At 45.4% G+C, this 26,785-nt stretch overlaps 1 protein-coding gene across 1 annotated transcript in view; it reads left to right on the forward strand.

The window, feature by feature from the left end:
• The window catches only part of LOC115089198 (LARGE xylosyl- and glucuronyltransferase 1), a 519,096-nt gene that overhangs the window by 259,569 nt on the left and 232,742 nt on the right, over nt 1-26,785 (forward strand). The window contains exon 4 of the mRNA XM_029597248.1: nt 9,333-9,415. Coding sequence (XP_029453108.1) covers nt 9,333-9,415 — 83 coding nt within the window. The remainder of the gene's footprint in view (nt 1-9,332; nt 9,416-26,785) is intronic.

A 26,785-nucleotide genomic window follows, 5' to 3' on the forward strand; every position in this document is an offset into this window, starting at 1 on the left:
GTACCTGTGACCTGGATTGGCCACTGTTGGAAACAGGATACTGGGCTTTATGGACCTTTGGTCTGACCCAGTACAAATACTATGTACTTAAGGTGCAGACTCTTGAATTGCTCACAGTATTCTAAATGAGGACTCATCGGGGCAATTTCACTTCCCTTTTTTTGCTGGCCATTCCTATGCAGCCAAGCATGTTTCTGATTTTTGTCATTGCTTTATCCACCTGTTTGGTCACTTTAAGAGAGAGTCACCCACAGATCCCGCTGTTTGTGCGTAGAATTTCATGCCCAGTATTGTACCTCTGCTTTGGGTTTTTTGCATCTTAAATGTATTATTCTGTATTTTTTAGTATTAAATTTTAGCTGCACTCCCTAGACCATTCCTCAAGCTTCGCTAGATTCCTCCCCACTGTGTACAGTCTTTTAACCACAGGGAAAAAAAAAAACAGCTGAGGCTAGGTGCAAAAGTGCATGGCTACCAAATCCCCTGGCTGCCTGAATTCAAAGGGGAAACTCTGCGGGCTGTTTCGTTATTCTCCCCATAGGTAGGACTTCAGTATAGGACAGGCCAGAACCTCAGGGGTGCGCTTTAAGGGAGTAACTTTCAAAGCTGCATAAAACTCAGCTGCACTGAAATAGCCCGGTGCAGATTGCACGTAAAAATCTGTGCGTGCTTTTATGCACGCAGAGCTCAGGCATTCCAGTGGGAAGAGCTGGAGGGCGGAGCTGGCACTTCTGCTTGTATTTTCTGGTATTTAAAAAGCATGCATGTGAGGGTGCAGGTGTTAAGTTAGGCTCTCTGAAGAGGATGTGTCACTTTACGAGACTGAACGCATGTGCGCTTGGGCCACTTGCAGTTGTGCGTGTTAAGTTTGCTTTGAAGGTACTCGGTAAAGTGCAACGTACAAGTTATGCACACACGCAGACTTTACTGCTATGCGCGAGCTGTTGGGGAAAATTACCCTGTAGATAGAAGTTGGTTGTGTCATGCTGCGACCATCCGTCTCTAAAATAAAATTCTCAGTTTCCATCTTTCTAAAGCTCCATGCACAGCCTACAAGTACGGGAAAGTACTTGAGGGGTGCACGTTTCAGTTCATGACTAATAATGACCTAAAATCTCCAGAGTCCCAGCATGCCCTTGCACGACTCCTTTGATGTGAATGACTAGAGCAGGCCCCTTCCTGGCACAGTTGCACTTCCCTTTGGCCTGGATATTTGGTGCCTTCACAATCTGGTGCCCTAGGTCTGTCTCCTCACGTCCTTTCTGCCTATGCTTTTGCCTGCCAGTCAAGTAACCGTTCCATCCTTCATGGTCTCTCCTGCTGTCAGAAGATGTAGCGTGATTGCCCGCTGAGTTATTTTCCTCTGCCCGTTCCCTCGGGACCTGGAAGAGTTCTGGCAGAGCCAACTAAAGTCCTGCTCGGGGGGGGGGGGGGGGGGTGGAGAGTGCGCTTGCCTCTGTTAGCATAGACAGCCCTGGAGATTGAATTGTGTCTGGGTGCTGCTCTGCTCGGTGAAACCACAATCAAGCGAGAAGTGCTCCCCACCAGAGGAGCTCCCGTCATGGTGCATCTCACTCAGCCGTGGCCTTAACGCCTGTGCACTATATTGAGTGTGCAACGCGGAGTACAGCAGTGTGCATTGTAACAGGTCTGCATGGCGGGAGTTCACATCTTTATTCCTTGCAGCGCCTTCAGGGCCCTGGAGGATGTGTGGAACTGTTCCCCTGGGTGGGGGAGGTTTATGAGAGGGACCTATTACTCGGCACGGTGTGATGACATTTTGTGCCCATGGATGCACTGCCCCTTAGTTGCTGTACAGTAATGCTATAGTGAGACTGTGTTTTTCAGGTCAGATGGGGGAGGGCTTTTAATTTAGTAGTCCTGGTGTTCAAATTGTGCTTCTTTTTTTTATAAATACAGTGCTGGGAGGGATAGTTGTGAAGTTTGGCTTTTAACCCATTGATGTAACTGGTGCAGATTTCCCTCTGAGCACAGAATTCCTATATGCAGGGGCCGGATTTGGGGGTGTCCTAGCCCCACATGCACACCCCCCCCCACACACACACACCTTGGCCAACTCGAGTGATTTGAGGCAGAGCGTCAGGGTGCCTGGCACTTACTGGGCTCAGTCCTTTTAGTTTCTGCCCTGGTCCCCGGTGTCTCTAACATCAGACCTGCCTGTGCGAGAAACTGCTGGGCACCAGCCTGAATTGTTGCTGAGGACCTGGCACATTCCTGAACCCCATCTCATGGGTCAGCTGGAATTGCCAGTCCAGCCCTGCTGCTTGTGAAGGGGAGAGCAGGGCATAAATGTCTGCTGAAATATTTGCTACAGGAACCGGATGCAACAGTAAATAAGGCCAAGGGATTCACAGGCGCCGTGCGGGCAGCGTGCAAGCAAGTAAGGTCCTTCTGTCTGAGGTGTGGAGTTTGGAGCGGAAAGCAATAATAACCTTGCCGGAGATATTTTATGAAAACAGCAGAAGAGAGAAATCCTTAGGACAGCAGAGTTCTGAACTTTAGTGATGAATAAAGAGAAGCAGTGCTACAGAGTACGAGGAGGAGCACTGATGATCAGATAGGCAGAAGGGAAGCTTTGCTCTTAAATGCTGCGATGTAAAAGAATGCTCTCACTATGAAAGAGTTTAATAAAACAATAGTAAAAATGGGGGCGTAAGCAGCGCCGTAACCAGGAATTATCAGTGGCTCTCTCATATAATTAAACCCTTTAAATAATTCATTTGTTCAGTAGCAGGATTAATCATCCCCCGTGCAAGTAACATGACCTGCCTCTCCTTCCTGCCCTCCCCCCCCCTCACCCTGCGCTATGGATCTGTGAGCTTCATGCCTTCCATCATTAAGGAATAAGCCACTCGATCAATAAAGCAGTAAAGCTATTAATAATAAGCTGGGTCTGCCGGGCGAGAAGCGCAGGAAGCCTTGCCAGATGGCGGTGCACTGTGTGGGCCCCCAGGAGAGCTGGGAGAGATAAGAAGAGGGAACAGAGGCTTTGCAGACTTAGGATAAAAAAAAAATTCAGAAGTAAGAGTGTGCGTGAAACGGGGAAAGAGATGAAAATAACTCTGGAAAAATCGCACCCTGCCACCGCACGAGTCTTATTCCTCCGTGACTTCTGTGCCAGGAAAAGCTTCCCCCACCCCTCCACCCCCCCCCCTCCCCTCAGTCTCAGATGCTGCACAGGAAAATCAGACCGATGACAAACCAGAGACAACTTTCCCATTGACAAACAGGCCACCGCAGCGCACTGTTAGCCCGCGTTTGGTTGCGCGTTTTTGACGCACTACCATTACCCCTTATTCAGTAAGGGGTAATAGCGCGTCAAAAACGCGCAGCCAAGCCCCCCCAATACTAATAGCGCTCGCAAAATGCAAATGCATGTTGATGACCCTATTAGGTATTCCCGCGCGATACAGTAAGTAAAATGTGCAGCCAAGCCGCACATTTTATTTTCAGAAACTAGCGCCTACCCAAAGGTAGGCGCTAATTTCTGCCGGCACTGGGAAAGTAAAAACTGCTTTTCTGTGCACCCTCCGACTTAATATCATGGCGATATTAAGTCGGAGGTCCCAAAAGTTAAAAATAATTAAAAATTTAAAAAAAAATTTTTTTATTGGCCCACATCTCGCAGGTTGAAAACCGGGCGCTCAATTTTGCCGGCATCCGGTTTCCGAACCCGTGGCTGTCAGCGGGTTTGAGAACAGACGCCAGCAAAATTGAGCGTCAGCTGTCAAACTCGCTGACAGCCGCCGCTCCTGTCCAAAAAAAAAAAGAGGCGCTGGGGACACGCTAGTGTCCCCAGCGCCTCTTTTTACCGCGGGCCCTCATTTGCATGCGGGCCGATACTAAATCACGCGCAGAGGAGAATGGACGCTCTCCCGCTCTCCCGCGACTTTTACTGTATCGGCTCGATACTGAGCTGAAGGCCGGGAGCTTTATCGGTTACGGCGGCGCGTAGAAAGACTCTGCCTCCTGGTGTGAGCTGAAGGAGCTCTCTCTCTTTCTTGGCAGTCTGGCTTCCAAGCTGTTGAAAACACAGTAAAACGTTTTTTCTTTAATTTCCTCCTACAGGCTGCTTTGCGTTTGCAGTGTCTTCCGTAGCAGACATGGCTGAGACGTTGTCCTGTTGTGAAGGAACTGACCTTCCATCTGCTCCTGATGCTGCGCGCCGTGTAGGACTCTGCAGAAATCCATGCATGGGATCTCCACGGGTGGATAATACTCCTTAGTCTGCTCCTTAATTCTCACGTCTACAATATGATATGCCTCACAGTGGTTTTAAATTATCAGGTTTACTTCTGTCTGCTGATCCACTCTTCCCAAATTGCACTGTTCCATAGCGCTCTGATGCATAAATACAGCGAAGTTTGCACTGAATTTGTCTTAATTTTCCCCCCAAAGATTGATTCTCTGGGATCAGAGATAAAGGAAACGACCACACAGTCCTTTGCTGGCGCTTACTCACGTGCATCAGTCTGACCCTTTCCAAAGTGTAGGACATTAAAAATTGGCCCAATCTTGTACTGCACATGCAGACTTTTGGCAAGCCTCAGCTGTACATGTTGGGCAGGTGGTCTCCCAGGAAAGCAAAGAGATTTTTCGCAGTGGAGTTAGGGAAAGCTGGTATTTGAAAAGGCTCCCGCAGCCCAGTATACAACCTGGGTGTTCCTTGGTTAGAAAATATTTAAACACTTTAGTGTCTCTCTGGCCTCCTTTTACCAGTGGCGTGCCACAGGGATCAGTCTTCAGTCTGATTCTCTTCAGCGTTTTCCTCAGGTTTGTCTTTTCGCGGATGATACCAAAATCTGCAACAGAGTGCAAAGGAGGGAAGGTGCAGAAAACAAGAGGAGGTATCTATGAAGCTTGAGGAAAGGTCAGAGTTTGGCAACTAAAATTTGCTGCTAAATAATGCAGGGTTTATTTCGGTTGCAAAATCCCAAGGGAGCAGTACAATATAGGGTGTGAAGGTCCTCTGTGCACAAAACAAGAGCAGAGGCTGGGGAGTGATCATATGTGATGATCTCAATGTGGCCAAACAGGTAGACACGGCTACGGCAAAAGCCAGAAAGCTGCTTGGCTGCATAGGGAGAGGAATGGTCAACAGAAAAAGGGAGGTGATAGTGCCCTGTATAGGTCCCTGGTGAGACCTCACTGGGAATACTGAGCATAGTTCTGGAGACCCCCACCTTCCAAAGGATATAAACAGGGTGGAGTCGCTCCAGGACCAGTGCAAGGGTATTTGGTGCCGAAGACGAACCTTCAGTCATGCACCCTCCTGCCCCCTCCTTAACTTGCCTGTTGACGACAGCTCTAGGACAGTGGCCCCTTCTTTGGCAGTATTAGATCCGGCACAGCGCTGGCATAGGACTTTTACCACCCCCAACATTTTTGTGCTCTGGGTGACCGCCGAGTTTGCCTAATGGGAGCCCGGGCCCTGTGTCTGTCCAGAGCACGGCTACTTAAACGGTCAGTGGTCTTCTTCATAATGCATCTGAGGACAGGCTTAGGAAGCTAAACGTGAATACCCTGGGGGGGAAAAGGGGCGATGTGACAGACACATTTATAGAACTGCAAGGGATAAACGCACCGGAGGCTCTGCGATGAGGCGGCAGTGGAGACGAGGACTGTATCAGAATTCGAGAAAACATGGGACAAGCGCGGAGGATTTCTGAGGGAGCTATAAACATGGGCTGCCTGCTGTTTATTTGCTGTCTTGTTCTACGCTTCTATGTTAATTCTTTGCCAGCAGGTTTGGCAATGTGGTAGTCTTTTATCTTTAAAAAAAACCAAACAAAAACCCTTTACCTTTTCATCTTGAGGCTATCTAGTGCCTGTTGTGCCTTTTTGACCCATGTATGAAAATGATCAGCTTTTAAGGGCTATGGAGTCTCAGCTCCTCCCCCAGAAAGAAATGTGTGTTTTATTAGGGGGAGCTCATTGTCAAGATGTCCCAAAGAGTGGGACCGGATGCACACCCCAAAGTGTGTGTGTCTACTTGATGTGACACAGGGCCCTGTAATTGACTAAAACTGTAGCCCGTCATGGCTTGAAACCACCCTAAAAGTCCCGGAGGGAGCCGGCGTCTGCTCTAGCAGGACTAGCTGATGCTTGCAGAGTGACTGATGTGATGGGATGGGATGCTTTAGTGCTCACCGTAACTATTACCGCACAGTAAATAGCAGCTGTCAATTCACACTGCCATTGTAATATCCCACTTGAAAAAAAAAATCAAATCGAAATAAATGACAGTACAGGCCCGGGCTTACTGCGAGAAGGAATTTTAAATCTCTTTAGAGGAGATGTGTTAACATCTCTTTGAAGTGAATTGGAGTCTGAGGGCTTAGGAAGAAGGTTGATTATTTGGCCAAATAAAAGGAAATGTGCCACTTAGGGAAGAGTTGTCATCTCTGTATCTTTTTTTTTTTTTTGCAAATAAAGATCCTTCTCGCTTATGGATGATGGTGACAATCGCTGAAACTTGCAAGACCTTTACTCCAGAAAAAATCAATAATAATGACAGGACACATGAGAATAACGTTGCAAAGGTCTTGAAGGTTCCTTCGATCACAGTTCATTACCATAAAATTGTCATGAACCAGTGAAGGATTCTGAGGAATTTTTTGCCAAGAGATGAAAATATGATACATGAATTTCAATATCTGGGTCAATGTGCAGTGCACATTGTGCACGAGTCCCGGTAACGTGGACCGGTGGAACACGCACCTCAGTCCTGCACTCAGCACCCCTCTGCTATCCCAGTATTGAGACCCCTCCCCATACACGGCTCTGCCAGTTCACCGCGTTCCTGCCTCTACAGCAACCCCTCACCCTAAAGCGATTTGAATCATTCCTTGCCTAAACAGAATGTAGTCAGTAACACGGGCCAGAAAACTGTTTGCCCTAGAGAATTCATCTGTAGAGCGCCTCAGGGTCCAGTTTTCTGCCTGATACTGTTCAACATTTATTGCATCCTGCCTGCAACCTCATCCAGTCCTTCAGTATTGAGTGCCACCTACTTCTGGGTGACATCTAACTTCTCATCAAAATGGGATCTGACCAAACTTCACCCATTACCATTCTCAATAACTGTCTTACAGTAGTAGCCCAGTGGCTTAGAAACACAAACTCAGACTAAATCCATAGCAATTGGAGCTCATCTAGTTCAGCCACCAAGGTCACCTCCTACAATCACTTTCCTCACTAGCAGGGACCACCTTATATCCTAAGGAGTCAGTACGAAGCCTAGAGGTTCGACTCGACCAAAACCTCACAGTGGGAACCCTACATCTCGAAACTGGCAAGGTCTTCCTCCACGTATCTGAGTCAGATCCACCCACTACGCAATTTCCTGATGAGCAGAATCTTGCTACTGTAATCCATGCGTTAATCACCAGTCCAATCGATTACTGCACTTCCCTGGACAATGGCAGCTCACAATACAGTGCAAAGTGCCCCCACTTCCTACAGTCATATCAAGTCTCTTCTACATCAGCTTCACTGGCTCCCAATAGAAAGCAGGGTGCAATTTAAAACTCTCTGCTTTCTCTATAAATGCTTAAATAAACAGGCCCCCCGAATACTTCTTTCCCCTTCCACGCCCTCAAGGGAACTGCCTTTCACCAAAACGGATCTTCCTTCCTCTCCTCCACTGACCAACATGAGACTCTACTTTCAGCTGTTCTGCACCGAAAATCTGGAACAAAGAGCCACCGACCCTGTGCCTGGAGATCAGGAAACACGCCAAGACACGGCTTTCCAGCCAGGCCTTCCCCTAAGATCCACATCTCCCGCCCAACTTCCCGGATCCCCGGCGAGGGACACAACTGGGTCTTCAAACTACTCACAAATGGGTTTTCCTTTGCTGGATCCCAGTGCTACGTTAACTGCAAATTCTGATTCGACTGTAAGATGTTCGAATGCTTCCGTTCATTTAAATTTATTGTAAAACGCCTGGAGACCAACTTTGGGAGAAGGCGGACTATCCAATGCTCATAAATAAATATAATAGAAAAATTATATTAATGAGACCTGCACACAAACTCTGGCCTCCAGCAGCTCTCTCCCCCCCCCCCAGCTCCTGCTATTCCAGCACTGAGACCCCAACACACAGCTCTGCCACTGCACCACAGTCCTGCCTTCCAGCACTGCATGCTCGTCCATTGAGACTCCACGCACTTCTACCAATGCGCCACAGTCCTGCCCTGCAGCTCTCCCGGTTATTCTAGTACTGAGACCCTCCCCACCCCAATCCTCTGCTATCACACCTTAGTTTATCTCTGCCATGTGGCACCTCCGTGCTGTTCCGGTATCCAGCACTGAAGCCCGCACACAGCTGTGCCAGTGTACCGCGTTCCCGGCTGTTCCTGTACTGGGACCCTTGCCAGCACACCTCAGTCCTATCGGATAACCTTTTCTGAGCCCTACATTAACTAACATCGGAGTAACAGAGCCCTGGCACTGCCTCCTCACTTAAGCAGAGCTAGGCTGCTTCTTGAATCAGGGAAAAGAAAACTCTTGCAGTAATGTGGTTATGCCACTCTGATGTGATTCACATCTGAAAGTCCTGGTTGAGCAGTGTTTCATTGTTCCATCTAGCTCTTTTCTGCAGTGTGTGTGTGTGTATACATCCACACATTGCAGAAATATATATATATAATGTATAACGTGTGTGTATATATATGTGTGTACACACCTACACATTGCACAATATATATATGTATAGCGCGCGCGCGCGTGTATGTACACCCACACATTGCAGAATATATATGTATAACGTGCGCGTGTGTGTATGTACACCCACACACTGCAGAATATATATATATGTATAACGCACATTGCAGAATATATATGTATAACGCGTGTGTGTGGTGTACACCCACACACTGCAGAATATATATATATATGTATAACGTGTGTGTGTGTATGTGTGTGCACACCCACACATTGCAGAATATATATATATATGTATAATGCGTGTGTGTGTATATAAGTAAATGCACTAGGACTCTGCTTGCTCTGCATTGCTAGTCTACCACACATAAAACAGTTTAAAGGCGGTAACGGCTTTCAAGCCATTACTGTGTTATAGCCCAATTAAAATGTTTTTAACATTAAGTGTCTCATGTGGGCTGCAACAACTGTGATCTGCCCACATCCCAGCCACAATTACTCAGATAAAAAATGACTTTTTGTTGCATGTTTTCTGCATGGTTATGAAGTGAGGGGGTGGGTGGAATGAAGTGCCTTTATCCCTCCTTGTATTTGCCAGCCCTGCAAACATCTCTCACTTTTATTTCTCTTAATTTCCTCCTCAGACAATCCACGTTGCCATCGTCTGTGCCGGGTACAATGCCAGTCGGGACGTGGTCACGCTTGTTAAATCAGTCTTGTTCCACAGGTACAGTAAAACCTATTCCCCCCCTCCCCCCTTATCTTTTGGGTCCTGGAGTGAAGGGGAAGGGGGCGGCATGCAAATGTGCCTTGTTAGGTATTCTTTAAGGAAGCAGTGCAAAGCTTTTCTGACTGCATAAAACCCTTCATTCATTGATCAGGCATTGCGCCGGTGCAGTGTGGAGCCTCAGCTGGCCTCCCTTCCAGAAATGGCATCATCTGGTTTCTTAGAGGGGTAACCGACATGGCCTCCTCAGCCGAAAGCTACGCCTTCCATAAGGGAAATGTGTTCATTGTCCTGAGGCCCGAGGTCGCTTCCTTTGGCAGCGTCAACGGGGCCTGCCGCAGGTGTTTGAGAAATTGGCTTGGAGTGATAAAAGGAACTGAGGTGCTTCTTACCGGTGAAGTCCAGACTGGATGTGGACATTGGCAGAATGTATGGGGGTAATCTTCATAGTGGTTTATGCGTGGTGGAGGCGGGTTCATGCATATAAATGGCTTGTTATAAAACTGTGCGGGGTCTGTGCACATGAAAGTGTGTGCGTAACCTGATTTCGCACTTTTACATCCTCTGTTGGAAACAGGATGCTGGGCTTCATGGACCCTTGGTCTGACCCAGCATGGCAATTTCTTATGTTCTTATGTTTTTACAAAAGAGGCATTCTGTGGGGGAGGGAGGCATAGGTGGGATTTACGTGCGTGCTTTGATTTTTAAAAGTGCATGCATAAATTGAGATGCACGGGCTACACCCTGCAAAGAGACAGATGTAACTCTGTGCGCGGTTATTTTGGATAATTTTCAAAGTGCACGTAAGCCTGCTTTGAAAATTGACATAAGGTTTGTTTTTTTTTTTAATCTCTTTATTTAAAGACACAGAAAATGTATAAAAAAACAGTATGAAAAGGATAAGAACAAAACATATGGCTTGTGAGTAGAAATGGTACAAAATCATGAACAAAGAACAAAAGGAAAAGAAACCAGGTGTCCCCATAGCACAAATATTCAACTCCTCCTCCGCACAAGAAGCATTTCTCCAATTCCAGTGCACCCCCCAAATGGACTCTTACTGTCATAGTGTATCACAAAGTGTGTGAGGCAAGCATCCCATGATTGCAGTGTGCAAACTGTGGCTTCTGTTTCCAGAAATAGGCGATTGCAGGCCTATGACCCTCCTTGTGCAGGCTGATTTGAAGATCGCGCTCCCTAGGTACAAGTGAGCCTCCTGGGAAAGAGAAGTCCTTTACTGTTGAACTTGTCACATCTCAAGGGGGTCAGCTTATGTGGCCCTTTTTATGGCGGCCGTTAGGGAACCTACAAGGCCCTTTGTGAAGATGTGGCAAAAGTGTGCACCTGGCCACGGCAGTCCCCGGGTAACCCTGTGGCAATCGGTGGAGCCACAACAGATCCCTGGGTTTGCCGTGGGCTTCTTGCGCCGTGAAGTTACAGGCCAGAGAGAGTTTAAGATTTTCTCTAAAATAAGGGGGGCAGTTTTGAAAATCCAGCACAGTGTGGGTTCAAACTGCCCCCCAGACCTTGCACTTCTTTTGCAAGCGGGTTGGAAATGCGTGCTGGCGTGGGAGCACGGCGATTTCAAAATGTGATTGCCAGGCGTGCTTTCTCCCTCGATTTAACCCTGCTTCCTCTTCCGAAGCGATCTTCCCTTAACCTTTGCGGGGGGGACTCCTGAATCTCTTCTGCCTGCCTGCTGCCGCTCCAGCCAATTCTCAGTTTATTCCTAATATAAATATTTAAAACGAGTCTTCGACATCTCCTTGGACCCAGCTTGCTAAGGATTATTTTTTTGCCCCCATCAGTGCAGAATGCTAGCAAGCTCTAGTGTAGTGTGACCCCCTCAGATTTGGGTTTCAGAGAAATTTAATCAAGTATGGTATGCTACTAACTGAACAGAGCCTCCTCTATCCCATCTCTTCCCTCCCACCACTTCTCTGTGAGGCCACCAAAATGCATGCAACCGGCAAGGCAGAAAGAGCCTCGGAGCGAAGCTGCCAGAGAGAGATTAACAATATTCTGTAAGAAACGGGAACCTGCGCTGCCGAAGCCTCCATGTTTTATTTCTGGAATCTGCAAGCGTTAATTGGTTTGCAGGCTCCAGGCATCCCAGGACCTAGAGAGAAACACACCTGCCCTCTTCATTGTTTGTTTATCTCTCTCTCCTCCGCCCGCCTCCATCCCACATGTCTCTAACTCACGTGGTGGGGGTTGAGTGGGTGATGGAATGAAATCACTAAATGAAGAATTTGCACTTGTGAAAGAGAGAGCGAGAGAGAGAGACATTTATTCTCTGGTAATTTTAGATTTCTATCGCATGTAATCTTTTTGTACTCTCTTAGCCTTCGTTCCAGCTTGCCCACAGTGTGGAAAGTCAGTTTGTGGAACTGTAAGGCTTTGCTTATGGCTGCCGTGAGCGCTTAGCCACGGTTCCAGCCACCGATATCTCCCTGGGGGGGCAGAGAAGGAGAGAGCGGGGTCTGGATGCTTTCAGGGCACAGGAATGGATCAGTGGCTTGGAGGGTCCTGCCTCGCACGTGGAGGAACCATTTGAACAGAAAAATGAAGATGAAACACTGGGTAGCTAGTAAGGAAGACTTTAGGTCTCCGCGTCGGAAAAGATCATCAGCCTATCCAGTCTGTCAACAGAGCAAAGGACAGGACTGCTGATGTTCCCATAGAGGTAGGAAGGTGTTCTGTTCCCAGGAAAAGAGTAAAATAGGTTGCACTGCATGTATATCCGTCTTAAAGTAATGGAGGCAAATATATATAATTGAGGGTTTTTTTTCTAATATGTCAATATTCAAAGGGATCTAGCCAGCTAAGTAAAGATTTAACTAACTAGATCAAAACTGGCTGGGCTAACCAACTAAATTTAGCTCACTTAACTTCACAAGGTGGATACATTTACCTGGCCAAATTCTGGGCAGGCCTGGGGGATCAGACTATGGTTTTGGGGGAGGGGGAGGCAGTTAGGTGGCCAAAGGCGTTGCAAGAGCAGACGTAAATCTGGCAGATCCTTCCCCCTGACCTGAATCCAAAGCCAACCCCCTGGCCCAATCAGCCTGCCCTGCTAAGACAAAAAAAAATAACAGGGCTGAAAACTACCCTAGTTCCTACCCCTCCCGCCAAGCCAAAAAAGTAGAGGGGCCAAGAGGTACCCTGATCCCCCCCCCCCCCCTTCCTGCAATGCTCCATCTCTCCCATCTGAAATAGATTAAAACCCCACAGGCCCCCCACCAGCACCCCTTTCTCCCAAACTTACCCTGTCAGCTCCCAGACAAGACAGCAATAGGACACGCGCTCTTCCTTTTGACAGCTGGCATCCTGATGTTGCTCTGATAACATTGCTATTCATGGTCATGCCCCACCTTATCAGAGCAATGCTGGGATGCACATAGCCAATAGGAGGGAAGAACACGGGGGGGGGGAGGGGGAGAAGGAGGGGCTGCAGGGAAGGGGCTTGGCACCCCCTAACAGATATGTACTCTGGGAGGGAGGGAGGGGTTCAAGGCATCTCTCTGCCCGCTACTTTTAGGCCGGTTAGATTTAGTCGAATACTTAGCCAACAACCTAACCAGTTAGATTGAGCTGAATATTAACTAAAGTATAATTGGCTAAAATTTGCTGGTTGTCATGCGCGTTCAGCAGGTCTTGTACAGCAGCATGGATGCTTATTTTGTCTAACTCTGGATGGTGGGAAGCAGAAGCGAATCCACAATGCAAGCATAGGAAATCCAGTCCTAAACAGGTTTGGTGGGTGAACACCATAAACAATAGGGTCGTTCCTTCTGGGGAACGCTCATGCTCGCTTGGTTAGAAAGAACAGCTCCAGCAGGGAGCACAGCCTCATTTTGTGGGTGCCTCAGCACTCGACCCCCAAGTGGGATTTCAGAACATTGCACCTCTTCTACAATTTCTGGCTCAAAAGCTATTCGGAGCAGAACGGGCTCTGCTGAGTGCAGCTCCATGGCCCGCTGGTTTGGCCAAGCAGGAGACCTGGGCTTCATTTCTGGTTTGGCTTTCCGGTACTAACAACCCTTTCAGATTCCTGGAGGTAGGGAGAGAACTTGGCCAAATCCTACTCTGGATCCAGGTAGCATGGGAAAGGCAAGTCAGTCCTGATTTGTGGGGGAATTTTTCCCTCCCCCCCCCCCCCCCCCTTTTTGGTCCTGGCTCGTTGTCCTTTACACCTGAGCTTCCAGTCCAGATTGAACCCATCCCAGCCTTGCTCACTGTGCCCTTTATCTATCATCAGCAAGTAGTTTTGCTGATTAAATTATACCAATGGTCCTCAGTTCGGTCTTTGAGGAATCTGTAACCACTTTGGTTTTCAGGATATCCACAATGAATGTGTGAAAGAGATTTCAATGCATTGCCTCCATTGTGTGCAGATATATATCACAGATATTCATTAAGGATATCCTGAAAATTAAACTGACCTGGAGCTCCTCTGGGACCACTGGATTGGATTTCCCTCTTCCCTCTATAACCCAGCTATCGAGAACCGACCTCTGTAGTAGTCCACGGACCATGGGTCCTTTTGGAATCTTGTACAGTAGCATGGATGCTTATTTTGGAATTTAAAACTAGTCTGAAAACCTGGCTTTTTAAACAAGCTTTTTATAAAGAGAAGGAGAAAACAGTTGAAAGATAATGACGCACCAAGTAATCAGTTTTTTCCTCTAATATCTCCAGTTGCATATTAACTTTAGATTTGAACCGCTTGACAGTTTTCCAACCGACATATAAGCCTTAATTAACACATAGTCTTTTCTTATTAAAATATGTTACTGTACTATGTTGGCACATGAATAATTTGTAATCTATACCAATTATAGTTTTTGTCTTATTGTGCCTTTCTGTAAACCGTTGTGATGGTGAATTAACTTAATGACGGTATAGAAGAGTTTTAAAAATAAATAAATAAATCTGATATTCATGAATTTCAACTGTAGAAGGCCCCCCATTGAGCAATGTCTGGGACTCCATCCCCTGACAAGCAGCATTGCCACTGGGCCATTGGACTGTAATTCTAATTTCAAAGCACCAAACTTTGGGGTTTGAAAACAAGAGCCTGGATACTAATACTAACTTACCTGTTCCTTTAGAGGTGGAGCCAAGTGATCACCTTGTAAATTAGTAAGAACAATTACCTATGGGATTCACCCAAGATGGCCGAACTGGCAGGACTTGAGTTCATCCATATTGTTGCTCTAAAATTACTTGAGATATACCTCATTCAGGTCACAAATGAAGGGCTAGAGAGTGGGGAGATCTCAGCTGCTCTCCTAGCTAAACCTATGGCCGGCCCAATGGACGCTCATGTAAGTCGCGAATAAGTTCATTGGAGGGATGCCGAGAGGAAGCTGAACTCTTCTCCCTCCCAGAAGTGTCAATATCTCTATCCCCAGAGGAGTGGATGGCCCCAGTAAATCCTGCAGAGGCAAGATCACTGGAGCAGCTTCAAAATTGTGGCACTGCGCTTTGTTCTGAGACCGCAGAACCAGCTGGAGGCGTCCCTGAGCCACTGGAACATCTCGGCGATTTCGGGGAGAGTGCTGGTGTCGCTGCTCCGAGGCAATCAAGAGAGAATTTGCTTGGTTTGCTTCAGATTTATTCATATGAATTGGTAAGATCTACTACAATTTCAATATAAACCATTTGGGAAGTGATTCAGACTCTAAATAACAATATTACAGCCCAATTAAAACTGTTGGTGAATTCTATAAATGTTTTGGAAGCCTGCTTGAAAAAATCTAGTGAGTGTCTTAAAGCTGCAGTAGGAAAAATTTCAGCTCTTCCACATGCAGTGATTACAGAGAATCGACTGGTATCTAATTGTTTGGAGTCATGAGAAAATCAAGCTAGGGGGAGATGCCTCCGTTTCATTAACTTTCCTAAAGATCCATCTATAGCTCCAAAAGAGATGTGGGAATAATATTTAATGGACATTCTTAGAATATCGGAGCAAGCTTTACTGATTGCTTCAAGGGTGTATTGTATACCATCTTTTAAGAAGGGGCTGCTTGACCAGAAGGGAATGCAGGCTGTCTCGCCTATTGAACTCGGCTGAATTTAACTGCGATTTTGGAAACCTCTGAGAAGGAGTTGGTTACTCCGGTGACTCTTATTCTCTTCCTTTCTCATAGAATCTGATAGAGACTGGATCCATAAAATGTTTTTTCCATCATCGTTTGGATGCTTTTTTAAATGTAAAAGTTTGAGTATATCCAGATCTTGACAAGCAAACGCAAAAGAAGAGGAAGCAATTTCTATTAATGAGGCCTATGGTTTTGGAAATGGGTGCCTTTTTTGTCAAGAAGAGGGAGAATAAAGTAATTCATTAAAGTATAAGAGAATTTATGAACTTCCTGAATCTGTGTTATTAGCATGAGTTATTGCATTATGGGGCCTGTGTACTAAAGGGTATGAACGCAATTTTCAAAGGGTTTAGAGGCTAAATTTCTTAATTTAGGTTCCTATAAAAAGTGGGTGGCTGTGGCGGTGGATTTACAGTGTGGGAGGGGAGAGTTAGGGATTTAACACTTATTTTCAGCACTCGGCCCCTAACATATGTGTCTAAATCTAGGCAAATGAATAGCAGCCCTAAATTTAGGTAAATTTTCAGTTGAAAACCTAGGATCCTATGATGGGCTGAAAATAGGAGCTTGGCATTTTTGAATATTGGTCTCATCGTTAGCAAGTATCAGTGCTGCTTTAGCCTATCGCAGTGTTTCCATAATGTTAATGATCTGCATCTTCTGCAAATACATGCAAAGCAATTCATTAATATTCAGATAGAATTAATGCAAATTGGAAGTAACTGCCGAAAGCATTTACACGCTTAGATGAGCTTTATGAAAATTACCCTGGGGGTTGAGCATGTAAAAGTCCGGGTGGAAGTGATTTTGCTCATAATTCAGGGAGGCATTCTCTGGGGGCAAAGATGTGGTGGGGAAATCGTTTTTGCATGGACTTTGAACGTGTGCAGGTAAATGTTTGCACACCGTGCCCTGCTCTCTAGCAGGTGTAAATGTGCCATAGTGAGGCGTGCACGGCCATGCTGGTTTTCAAAGTTGACTTAAGCACATGTCCACCCTGAAAATTAGGGCTGAAGTCTGCCTGTACAAGGGGTGTCCTAAGAGGCGGATCTCTGTAAATGCAGTCGGTAGGAGAATCTCTGAGTGCTGGATGAGTGAATGGAGGCTTCAGTTTCTTCACCCAGTAAACGCTATGTTTGTCAAATCCTTCTGTGGAAAAAGTTCTGTTCTAGTAAAGATCTTTGTTGAAACAACACTTGAGTGAGGAGAAATTATTTTTTTTTTCTGCGTCCAAGTCATTGCAAAATAAAGGCTGTGAAGTGAAGCTTCCCCCCTGCTCAGGAACAAACCACACTCAGTAGTCCTCTTCAGAGAGGACGTGTGAGGGAGTCTACATACTGTGATGGTGATTAAATCCCCCTGCTCAATAAAAGAAGGCAGGCTGTAAAGAAAAACCAAAGGAAGGAGATGCAGTAAGTAAAAGAAGCCGGAATAGCAGTCGGGGTTTCTGGAGAAGGAGGAACCACTCAGGCTTTAACCTCATTGAGAGGAGCCCAGGTGTGGTGGGAGAAGGTTGAGAGCTTGTCAGAAGGAAGGGTGGGGCAGGAACAGGAAGGGGTTCTATTAGAAGCAGGAGATGAGGTGGAGGTATTTAGCTGCCCTGAGGACGAGCCTGAGGCGAATGGAGGAGACCCCATCCAGAAGAGGATACCCTCAGGGAGTCTGCAGGTCAGGAGATTTAAGTAAACATTGCCATGGGTGGAGGCAGTTGCAGCCATAGTGAGAGGGGAAGTACAAACCCCAGCTGCAGACTATGGTGGGAGGTGGCAGTAGGGCCTGGTTCCCCTAGAACCAAGGCCATAGAGCACAAGCCAGTCCTAGACAATGGAGGAAGCAACTGCAAGCATCTGATGTGAGGATTAAGGAAAGAATTGCTTTATTAGTGTTGTCTGATAAAGTACGGTAATGGAGACTTTAAACTACCGAGACAGCCTGGGACTATGTTTGCTTAAGCCCAGCTTACCCACTGGGGTGAGAGAAGGAATGAGCTTAAAGTAGGCAATGGCGACTAGCCTGGGGAGCCACTGTGGGAGGAGCCGAGGGAAGCTGCAAGGAGAAGTCAGGCAGTGGGACCATGGAGAAACACTCCAGAGACTTAACCAGCATTTCAGCTGGATTGTGACTGGGAGAATGGTCGGTGGCAAAGACCCACAACAATATACAAAAATATTTTTAAGACCCGTTCAGAAGAGATCTATGAGGAGGATGGGGTAAAATATTAAGCGTGCTAAATGTTTGATATGAGCTGTTGTGTAACAGAGTTAATTACACATACAACTGTATTTCTAATGGATGTCGATTAAAAAGATTCACCATAAATATCTGTGGGAAGAAATAACTCTTTCCCAAAAAAAAAAAAGTGACACTATAATCATGCTGTATACCTATGAGTCAGCATTTCAACACAGAACAGCTAATGTTTTGATTGAATGTACTGAAACCTTTCTTTGAATCACACGTTATTGTGTGAGCTGGATTTTTATTTCCATGTGAACCTTTGATTTTCTTGAATAGTACTGCCTGCTGAAATGGTTTAGATGTGTGTGGGAATCCTTGGGTCTGCCATGGCCGACCACCTCCACTGAGATCAGTGGAGTTGCTGTGAGATTCCTGTGCTTAGGTGTAGCAGACATGGAGATTGCCCGGGGATGTCTGAGGAGTAACTGCAGATAGCACTGTGTATCTTCAGCCAGTTTTGACTGTTACTTAAGAGATATCTCTGCATCGTTGACTGAGTGAAGCCCATTCTGACACCCCTATAGCATTTCTTGTCATAGGGTGTGCTAGCTCTGTAGGTGCTTGGGCACCTAATGATGGAGACGGACTTGAACATTGTTGCTGTTATGGAGACATGGTTCACTGATTCTCATGACTGGTATATGGGCATCCCGAGCTATAACTTGTTTAGGAAAGACACACAGGACAGAAAGAGTAGAAGAGTAGCTTTTTATGTCAAAAACAATAGCCAAGCATGGAATTGCAAGGGACACACGGTAGAGAGGAAGCATTATGGACCATCCTAAAAAAAAAAAAATGGCGCTTCCATTTTTTACTCTTGTGATCTATAGGACTTCTGTAAATCTCTGGACAGAGATCCGATCAAAGAAATCCAAAAGGTGGTAAAGAAGGGAGAAGTGTTATTTGCTGGAGATTTTAATCTGCTGGATGTGGATTGGAGCTTCCCTTCTGCGGAATCTACAAAAAGTAGAGAGAATGTGGATGCTCTTCAAAGGGCTCTGCTCAACCAAATGGTAATGGAACCTCCGAGGCAGGTTGTTTATACTTGACCCAGTGCTCACTAATGGGGATAATGTCTAGGTAGGTTCCCCACCTGAGCACCAGCGATTATAAGATGGTATAGTTTGATATTGTGAACAGGATTCAGAGAAGTCACATGAAGACCTGAATTTTGAACTTCAAAAATAGACTTTCAAAATGGGGATGTTCCTGGAGGAAGAACTGGAAGACTGGGAGAAAATGAGTGAGGTAGAACAACAGTGGGCAAATTAATGGAAGCTATTACCAAGGCAAAAATCTATATGTTAAGAAAAGCAAACAAAAGTAAGAGGAAAAATAAACTGATCTGGTTCTCAAATGAGGCAAAAAGAACAGTATTCAAGAAGCCTAAGGATCTCCAAAAAGAGGAACACGGGGAAGAATACCTGGTGAAACTGAGGGAGGTGAAGAAAGAAATCAGGAAAGTGAAAGGTCAAGAGGAAGGAAGAAGAAGAAGAAAGGATTGCCAAAGAGGTAAAGCAAGGTGACAAAACATTTTTCAGATAGAGAAAAAAGAAAGGCCCAAAGTAGTAGAGTGAAACTGAAAGGTGATAAGGAGAAATGTGTGGAGAGAGATGAAGAAATGGCAGAAATGTTAAACAAATACTTCAATTCTGTGTTCACTATAGAAGACCCTGGAGAAAGGACCATTGCTGGTTGACAAGTCCGTAGATGGGGATGGGGTAGATGAAACTCTGTTTACAGAAGAGAATGTATGGGAAGAGGTAGGAAAACTGAAAGTGGACAAGGCCATGGGACCAGATGAGGTTCATCCCAGGATACTGAGGGAGCTCAGAGATGTACTGGCAGGTCCGCTCAAAGACCTGGAAATGGGAGTGATGCTGTGAGAGTGGAGAAGTATGATTGTGGTCCTGCTTCACAAGGGAGGTAGCAGAGAGGAGGCTGGAAACTACAGGCCGGTTAGCCTCACCTCAGTGCTGGCAAAATGGATGGAGACTCTGCTGAAGGAAAGGAACTTTCCAAAATCAGCTGGCTTGCTGGATCCCAAGGCAGCATGGATTCACCGGGGGAAGTCCTGTCAGAACAATCCATATTAATTTCTTTGATTGGATGACTAGAGAATTGGATCAAGGAAGAGCATTTGATGTGATGTACTTGGAGTTCACCAAAACTTTTTATACAGTCCAGCTTAGGAGACTTGTGAATAAATGAGAAACTTGGGAGTAAGCGCCAAAGTGACAGACGGCAAGGATTACAAAACTAATTGATTGATAGGAGACAGCAGGTACTGGTAAATGGAAGCTACTCTGAAGACAGAACACTGTTAAGTGGAGCTCCAGAGGGATCAGTTTTGTGACTGGTTCGTTCAATATCTTTGTTAGTGACATTGCGGAAGGGATAGAAGGTAAAGTTTGTCTATTTTGCAGATAATAGCAAGATCTGCATCAGAGTGGGCATGCCTAAAGGAGTGGAGAGAATAAAAAGCAATTTCAGAAAGCTTGAAGAGTAGTTGAAGAGGATTCCATGCAAAGCAAAACAGAGCATTCAAAAAACACATTTCAGCTGATTTTGCTATGGGCGACAAAGTTTAGGGCCGGATTTTATGATGGTCCTTACCAGCAAACATTAAGGGGCAGATTTTCAAAGCCTACGCACGGAGCGGCCTCAAAGGGAACTTTCCTTCACCCCCCCACCTTCCCCTCCCTTCCCCATCTAATCCACCCTCCAGCCCTACCTAAATCCCCCTCCCCTACCTTTATTTTATAAGTTGCGCCTGCCTCTGGGCAGGCGTAGGTTTGCGTGCGCTGGCTGACGGCCGACCGCTATGCCTGGCAGACTCAAGGCCCCCACCCCGCCCATTTTTTCGAAGCCCCGGGGACTTATGCGCGTCCCGGGGTTTTACGCGCGCCGCTGGGCCTTTTGAAAATAGGCCCGGCGCGCATAACCCCCCTACGTGCGTAGGCTTTGAAAATCTGCCCCTTAATGTTTGCTGGTAAGGAGCATCATAACACCCGTCTGCACTAACTGATTGTTTGTACGCATCTTTATCGGGTCATGTTTAATCACTGGTCCAAATAAGTGTCCCTTTTTTTTTTTAAACTTTCTTTTTGTAAATAAAACAGTTACTTCCCTTTTTGGTGAAGGAAATTGTCCATCCAAAGGCAGCAGTGATATTTCTCATACATCACATGACGCTGCATTATATTTCGAGTAGAGCTCTGCGTCAGAGGTAAGTATTTCAGTAATGCTGGTTTCTTTCTAAGCAAAGAGATTTTAAAAAATTAAGTTAAAATAAAATGGCAACACACAGGGTTCAGGTTACCAATATTTGATTGATTCTCATGCGCTGAGTTATTACATGGAGAGTGATGCGCTATGTCACCATGATCTCATCCTTCCAATGCCGCACCATGCTGCGACGTTCTAATGTCTTAAATACAAGGCTGCATGGTTTCATCAATTAGCCTGACATGCTTGACACCTGTCAGACAAAATGTCACAGATTAAAAGAACTGACTCCACTCTATCTGCATTCATTCCATGAGGAAACAATTTCATGTTAAAAATCTACTGTTCATGTCTGATTAGAATGGTTCGTTATTTTGAATAAATGCTCAATGAACTTGATGCTATTAATAGTGGAATAGGCAGGCAAGCTGATTAGTGAATTACGTGAACATTTTGCAGCTCTTCTTGATAAGCATTAAAAATGATTCAGTGGGGGGTGGAGTCAAGATGGCGGCATAGCGAGAAGGTGCTGCTCTGATTTTTGCTTGCTGGAAATCCGAGTTTTTTTAGCTCGTAATGCCTCCTAAATGTAAGGGGAAGATCCAGGTTTATCTCTCAGAGCCCTTCCCCTCTCCTACTCAGCAATTGGAAATCACTCGATTCATGTCCTTACCAGCATTTAACCCAGGAGCTGAGGAGCCTGATGTGTGGGGCGGCTTGGGAGAGCCGCGAACACCGGCAGAGGAGGCGTCCCTGAGTCCAGATCTTCGACAGCCACCCGCGCAGAGACTGAGCATTGAGAACCCCTCTGGGGCTCTGGGGGATGATATAATTTCCGGGTGCCTCACCGCTGGAGTCGGGTCCTCTTTCGGCGTTTCCCCTTGCTGGGGAGACCGGTGTGGGTCTCTCTGGTCCTGTTTTGGATATCGGGGAGACTAACTTGGACCTTGCTGTGGGTATATCATTGACCAGATCTGGAAACATAGACAGCGGTGAGTCTTTTAAGATCCCTTCTCGCCCAGCGGTGGTGACATTGGATGCCCTGTGGGATCTTGTGGCTGGCTTCAGGACTACATTAAAAACTCTGAATGCAAAGATGGATCATTTTGTTTCCAAATCTCAACAGAACGTTTGGATATACAAACTCAGATTAATTCTGAGTGTCTACTAGAGTATCTACTAGAGTATCTGCTATTGAAGAAAACACAAAGAAAGTTCAATAATTTAATGTAGCCACAGTGAAAGATCAAGAGGCCCTTGCTAGACGAATAGAACATTTGGAGAATAATTCCAGACACCTTAATCTGCAGTTCCTTAATTTTCCAAGGGTGGCTGGGGAAATTCCCTTTATAACATTGAAGAAATTTCTGCAAGAGGCTTTGGGATTTGCAAGTGAAAATTTACCATCAATAAATACTTGTTTTTTTTCTTCCTAAACCTAAAGTTTCCAGATCAGTAGTCAATACTTCATTTCAAAATGATCTGTCTAATTTTCTTAAATTCTTCTATGGAGGTTATTGATAGAGGAACACTGTTAGTCTCCTTTATTTCCTCATTAGATTTAAATATAGTAATGAAAAATTACTTTAAGAAATAACCCATTACTTTTTTTGCCTCATCAGAAAAATGTTTCCTGATTTAGCCTCCATTACTCAAATTCAGCGAAAAGGATTCTTAACTATTCGCCAAGATGTTTGTTTCTTTAGGTTTCTCTATTTTTTCTTAGTTTTCCTTGTAAATGTATAATTAGAAAAGGAGATGAGTGCTTCATCTTTTCTTCTCCAGAACAGTTAAAACTATTTGTTGAGTCACGGAAAACCATTCACTTTTTTTCCCCCCGTGCCTCCATGAAGATAAAATTAGTAGCGCTGGATGTCCTATGTTAAGCCTTTACATTCAGTATTCTTTTTGCTTTCCTTTTTTGGATCTTCCTTTAAATTTCTTTTTCTCCTCCCTTATTTTTCTTATTGTATTTCTGCTTGGTAGTGGAATTGTTATTGTACCTTGAAAATTTTCTTGATATGTTTGTTGTAAATTGTGATTTTCCACATATTTCTACTACAAACTGTTGTCATGTTTGTAAAGTAAAAAATTCTATAAATAAAAGTTAAAAAAAATGATTCAGTGCTTCTATGTTTGACACTGCACTCAGTGACTTCCAGCCCATCCATAGAAAAAGGTTGGTGCTGATCTAAAAGCCTTCAGATTAAGAAGTTTCAACGAGATGAGGTAGATTATAAACATGGCCCCCCTGGTTGATGGACCCGAAGCCTCCAAATAGTCTTTTTCAACTTCCCATCTGTCAGGTCATCTGGCAGTGATGAGGATTCTTCATGTGAAGCCCCTTCACCACCACCTTTTTTAGGCCGTCCACCGCGAGGTCATGGCGTTACAACCAAACGTAAGAATCTGAATAGAGCTGCCCTGTGGATGCGATCTCAAATGCTGACAATATAACACCTAAGAGTTTGGACACAGATTCATGTAAGTCATTCTATCATTGTCATCCTTTTAAAATTTCTCTTACAAGACATCAGGAGAAGATCCTATGTTGGGTGTTATCATTTGTTCCTACACAGACTCATCATCCATTTATATTCAGATGTAATTTTTTCAAATTCATTCATCAGCTTCAAAGGAAACTGTATTTTGAAAAAATCCATCATTTTCATTTTACTTATACATTGTTAAGAATCCATCCAGTTGGGTTCTGCCTGGACCTATGAACCTGATTTTGTACACCTTTCAGCAAAACGTGTTGTGTTCCGCAGCCGTGGACGGCCACGGCCATGGTCCCCTACCTCACCCACGGTGGCGACCCGCCATGGCAGCTTCAAATGAAGCTGCTGAGTCCATGCCCGTCGCTCCGGCGCAGGCCCTCGGGATGGCCGCTGGGTGGGGAGCCGTCTCTGCTCCTCCCTTGTGCGGTCAGGCAGCCTTTCCTCCGTGGAGGGAAATCCAAGATGGCCGCCGCCATCTTAGGCGCAAGACCAACTACCTACCTAACTACCTACAGCTGTTTCCAGTGAGCCAGAGCAGAGGAAGTATTTAAGGAGGCTTCCTCTGCTCATTCCTTGACTTGGCAACATCCTTCCAGCGTTGTTTGAGTCTGCTTGCTTCGGTGAGTCTTCTTGTGTCTCTGTCCCTTGCTTCTTGGTTCCTGTCTCGTCTTAGTGATTCCTGGTTCCTGACTTCAGATTGGCAAGTGGCGATCCCTTGGTGTGTGACCTTGGACTGGTAAGCAACGACCCTCTGGCACGCGACCTTGGACTTCTTCTGGACCATCGTCTTCAAGGGCCCACCTAAGTCCCAGCGGCCTGAGTCCCTATGGGCTCCTCCCGGGGGGCCGCGGGCTTCCAGGGGTGAACCTCCAGTTAGCCCTTGCACCGATCTCTCGACTTCTTGACCTCTCCAAGGTTCACCTAAGTCCCAGCGGTCCGGGTCCCTATGGGCTCCTCCTGGGGGGACCGCAGGCTTCCAGTGGCGAAGACACAGTTCCTCTCCTTGACGTCACAACTCTTCGTCTGCCTCCACAGTTGCCTCAGTCTCCAGTGCCGAGGGTCAGCTGGTCTCATCTTCTGCTCTGCCTTGCCATCCGATGGGAGAACGTACGGATCCACCTCCTCAGGTATAGCATCCTCCCATCGGTCCAAGGGTTCACAAGCCTGAGCATTTCAAAACGTTTTAAATGATACTGAGAAGATTGAGAAACAAAAATCAAAGAATTTTCAACATCTCGAAGAATGAAAAACAGGCTCTGGTTTAACTTCAGCAGCAAAGGGATATTGTGAGAAAACTGGCAGACAAAGGTGAGGCTATTGTAATGGACTGTCTTAATTATGAAGCTGAAATAAAACATCCAGTTTTATCAACTCCTGTGGGATGATATTCAAGCCTTAATATGCAGCATTGTTACCCATGGTTTTGAAGTGGGTTTCCTCACTGAAGAACATTCTAGGGTACTCCTTATCTGTTTTACCCAAAATACACAAAGGGTAACAGAGACCTATTGTCTCTGCCCGGGATTCTTTGCTGGAACCCATTTGTATTTTTCTTGATTGCCTGTTGAAGCCTGCGAGATTGCAGGTAAAAGATAGTGCACACATGCTTAATTTCCTAGATAGATCATAACATTCTGCTGTGCATGGTAATCCCTCAGGATGAGGTATTACTTGAGATTGAGAATGTTCTGAGTCAGTGTCTGATGCCTCAAAGGATTCCAACTGAGTTTCTCATGGAATTTGCTCAAGTGGCTTTCAACAAGAATTTTTTTGCATTTAAGTGCCAATTTTTTCTACAAATATGGGGAATGGCCATGGGAGCCACAATGACACCTGATATTGCCAATATCTATGTGTCAGCATTCAAAACCCGTTATATCTATGGTAGTGAATGGGCTGCATATCTCATGATTTGGAAAAGATACCTCGATGATGATTTCATCCTTTGGAAAGGTACCATAGATTCCCTCATTCAGTTTCATCAATGGTTGAATGCCTGCAGTACGCATCTGAATTTTACTTTGAACTATTTAGCTGACCGGATTGTTGTTCTTGATATTTTATTTCTAAGGGCTGGTTCTTTTTTTAAAACTACCATATACAAGAAACCAAATGAGAGAAATAACCTGCTTTCCTGTGAGAGCTTTCACCCCACTGGTTTTAAGCAGAATTTGCCGTGGGACAGCTATTGAGGATATGCGGATATGCTCAGGTATGAATATAAGCGACAAGCCAGAGCTATGGGCACAACATTTCTTGATAGAGGATATCCCCTTTGTACAGTGAAGAGAGTTTATGGCAGGACCTTGTTCAAGCATAGTGAATTTCTGTTATCTTCTGCGAACAAGGAAGACAGCGATAGACAAACATGTGTGCTAAGGCATTCATCTTGGACATCTAAAATTTGCAATGATATTCGCCACCATTGGGCCATTCTCGACACTTCCTGCACAGATTCTCCCATGCATTTCACCTTTTCCAGAGGACGTACCATTAGAGACCGGCTTGTACACTCGAGTTCTTCACCGGAAACTTCAAGCTCTATGGAAGAAGAGCTGGTAAATTGTAATCAATGTTGCAATTTGTGGTATGCAAAATGACAACAAGTACATCACCCCAGTGAGTGGGGAAAAATGATTAAGGCTTCCCGTGTCTCTCCCTGCAAATTGTGATATGTGGTGTACCTTTTACAATGCCCCCTGTGGTCTACAATATGTGGGGCAAACTACAAGACCATTTCACACGCGCCTTCTTGAGCATAAAAGCTGTCTTAAAACTAGGAAATTACAGGTGCCCATAGCTTCTCGTGTCATTGAAAAAGAACATACTTTCAATGATGTTATATGGTCCATTTTAGAAAAAGGTCAAAGGTGATTGGAGGCCTGAGAATCGGACATGAACAATGGATTTTTAACAAACTCGATGTTTCCTCATGGAATGAACACTGACATTGAGTGACTCAGTTCTTTTATCTGACATTTGTCTGACAGCTGTCAAGCACATCAAGCTGACTGACATAACCATGCTCATATCTTGTTTTTGAAGATGTTAGAATGCCTCATCATGGCGCGGCACTGGAATGATGAGATCACGGTGACAGGCACGTCACTCTCGATGTAATAACTCATTGTTGCATGTGAGTCAATCAAACATTGGCAATTTGAACTCTGTGTGTTGCCATTTTATTTTAACTTAATATTTTGAAATCTTCTTTGCTTAGAGAGAAGCTGACATTGCTGAAATACTGCTGATGCAAAAGTGCATCCAACACGCACATTTTAACCCTCAAAAGTTAA

This window comes from Rhinatrema bivittatum, chromosome 4 (genome assembly GCF_901001135.1).
Source record: "Rhinatrema bivittatum chromosome 4, aRhiBiv1.1, whole genome shotgun sequence".
In the NCBI taxonomy this organism is placed as follows: Eukaryota; Metazoa; Chordata; class Amphibia; order Gymnophiona; family Rhinatrematidae; genus Rhinatrema; species Rhinatrema bivittatum.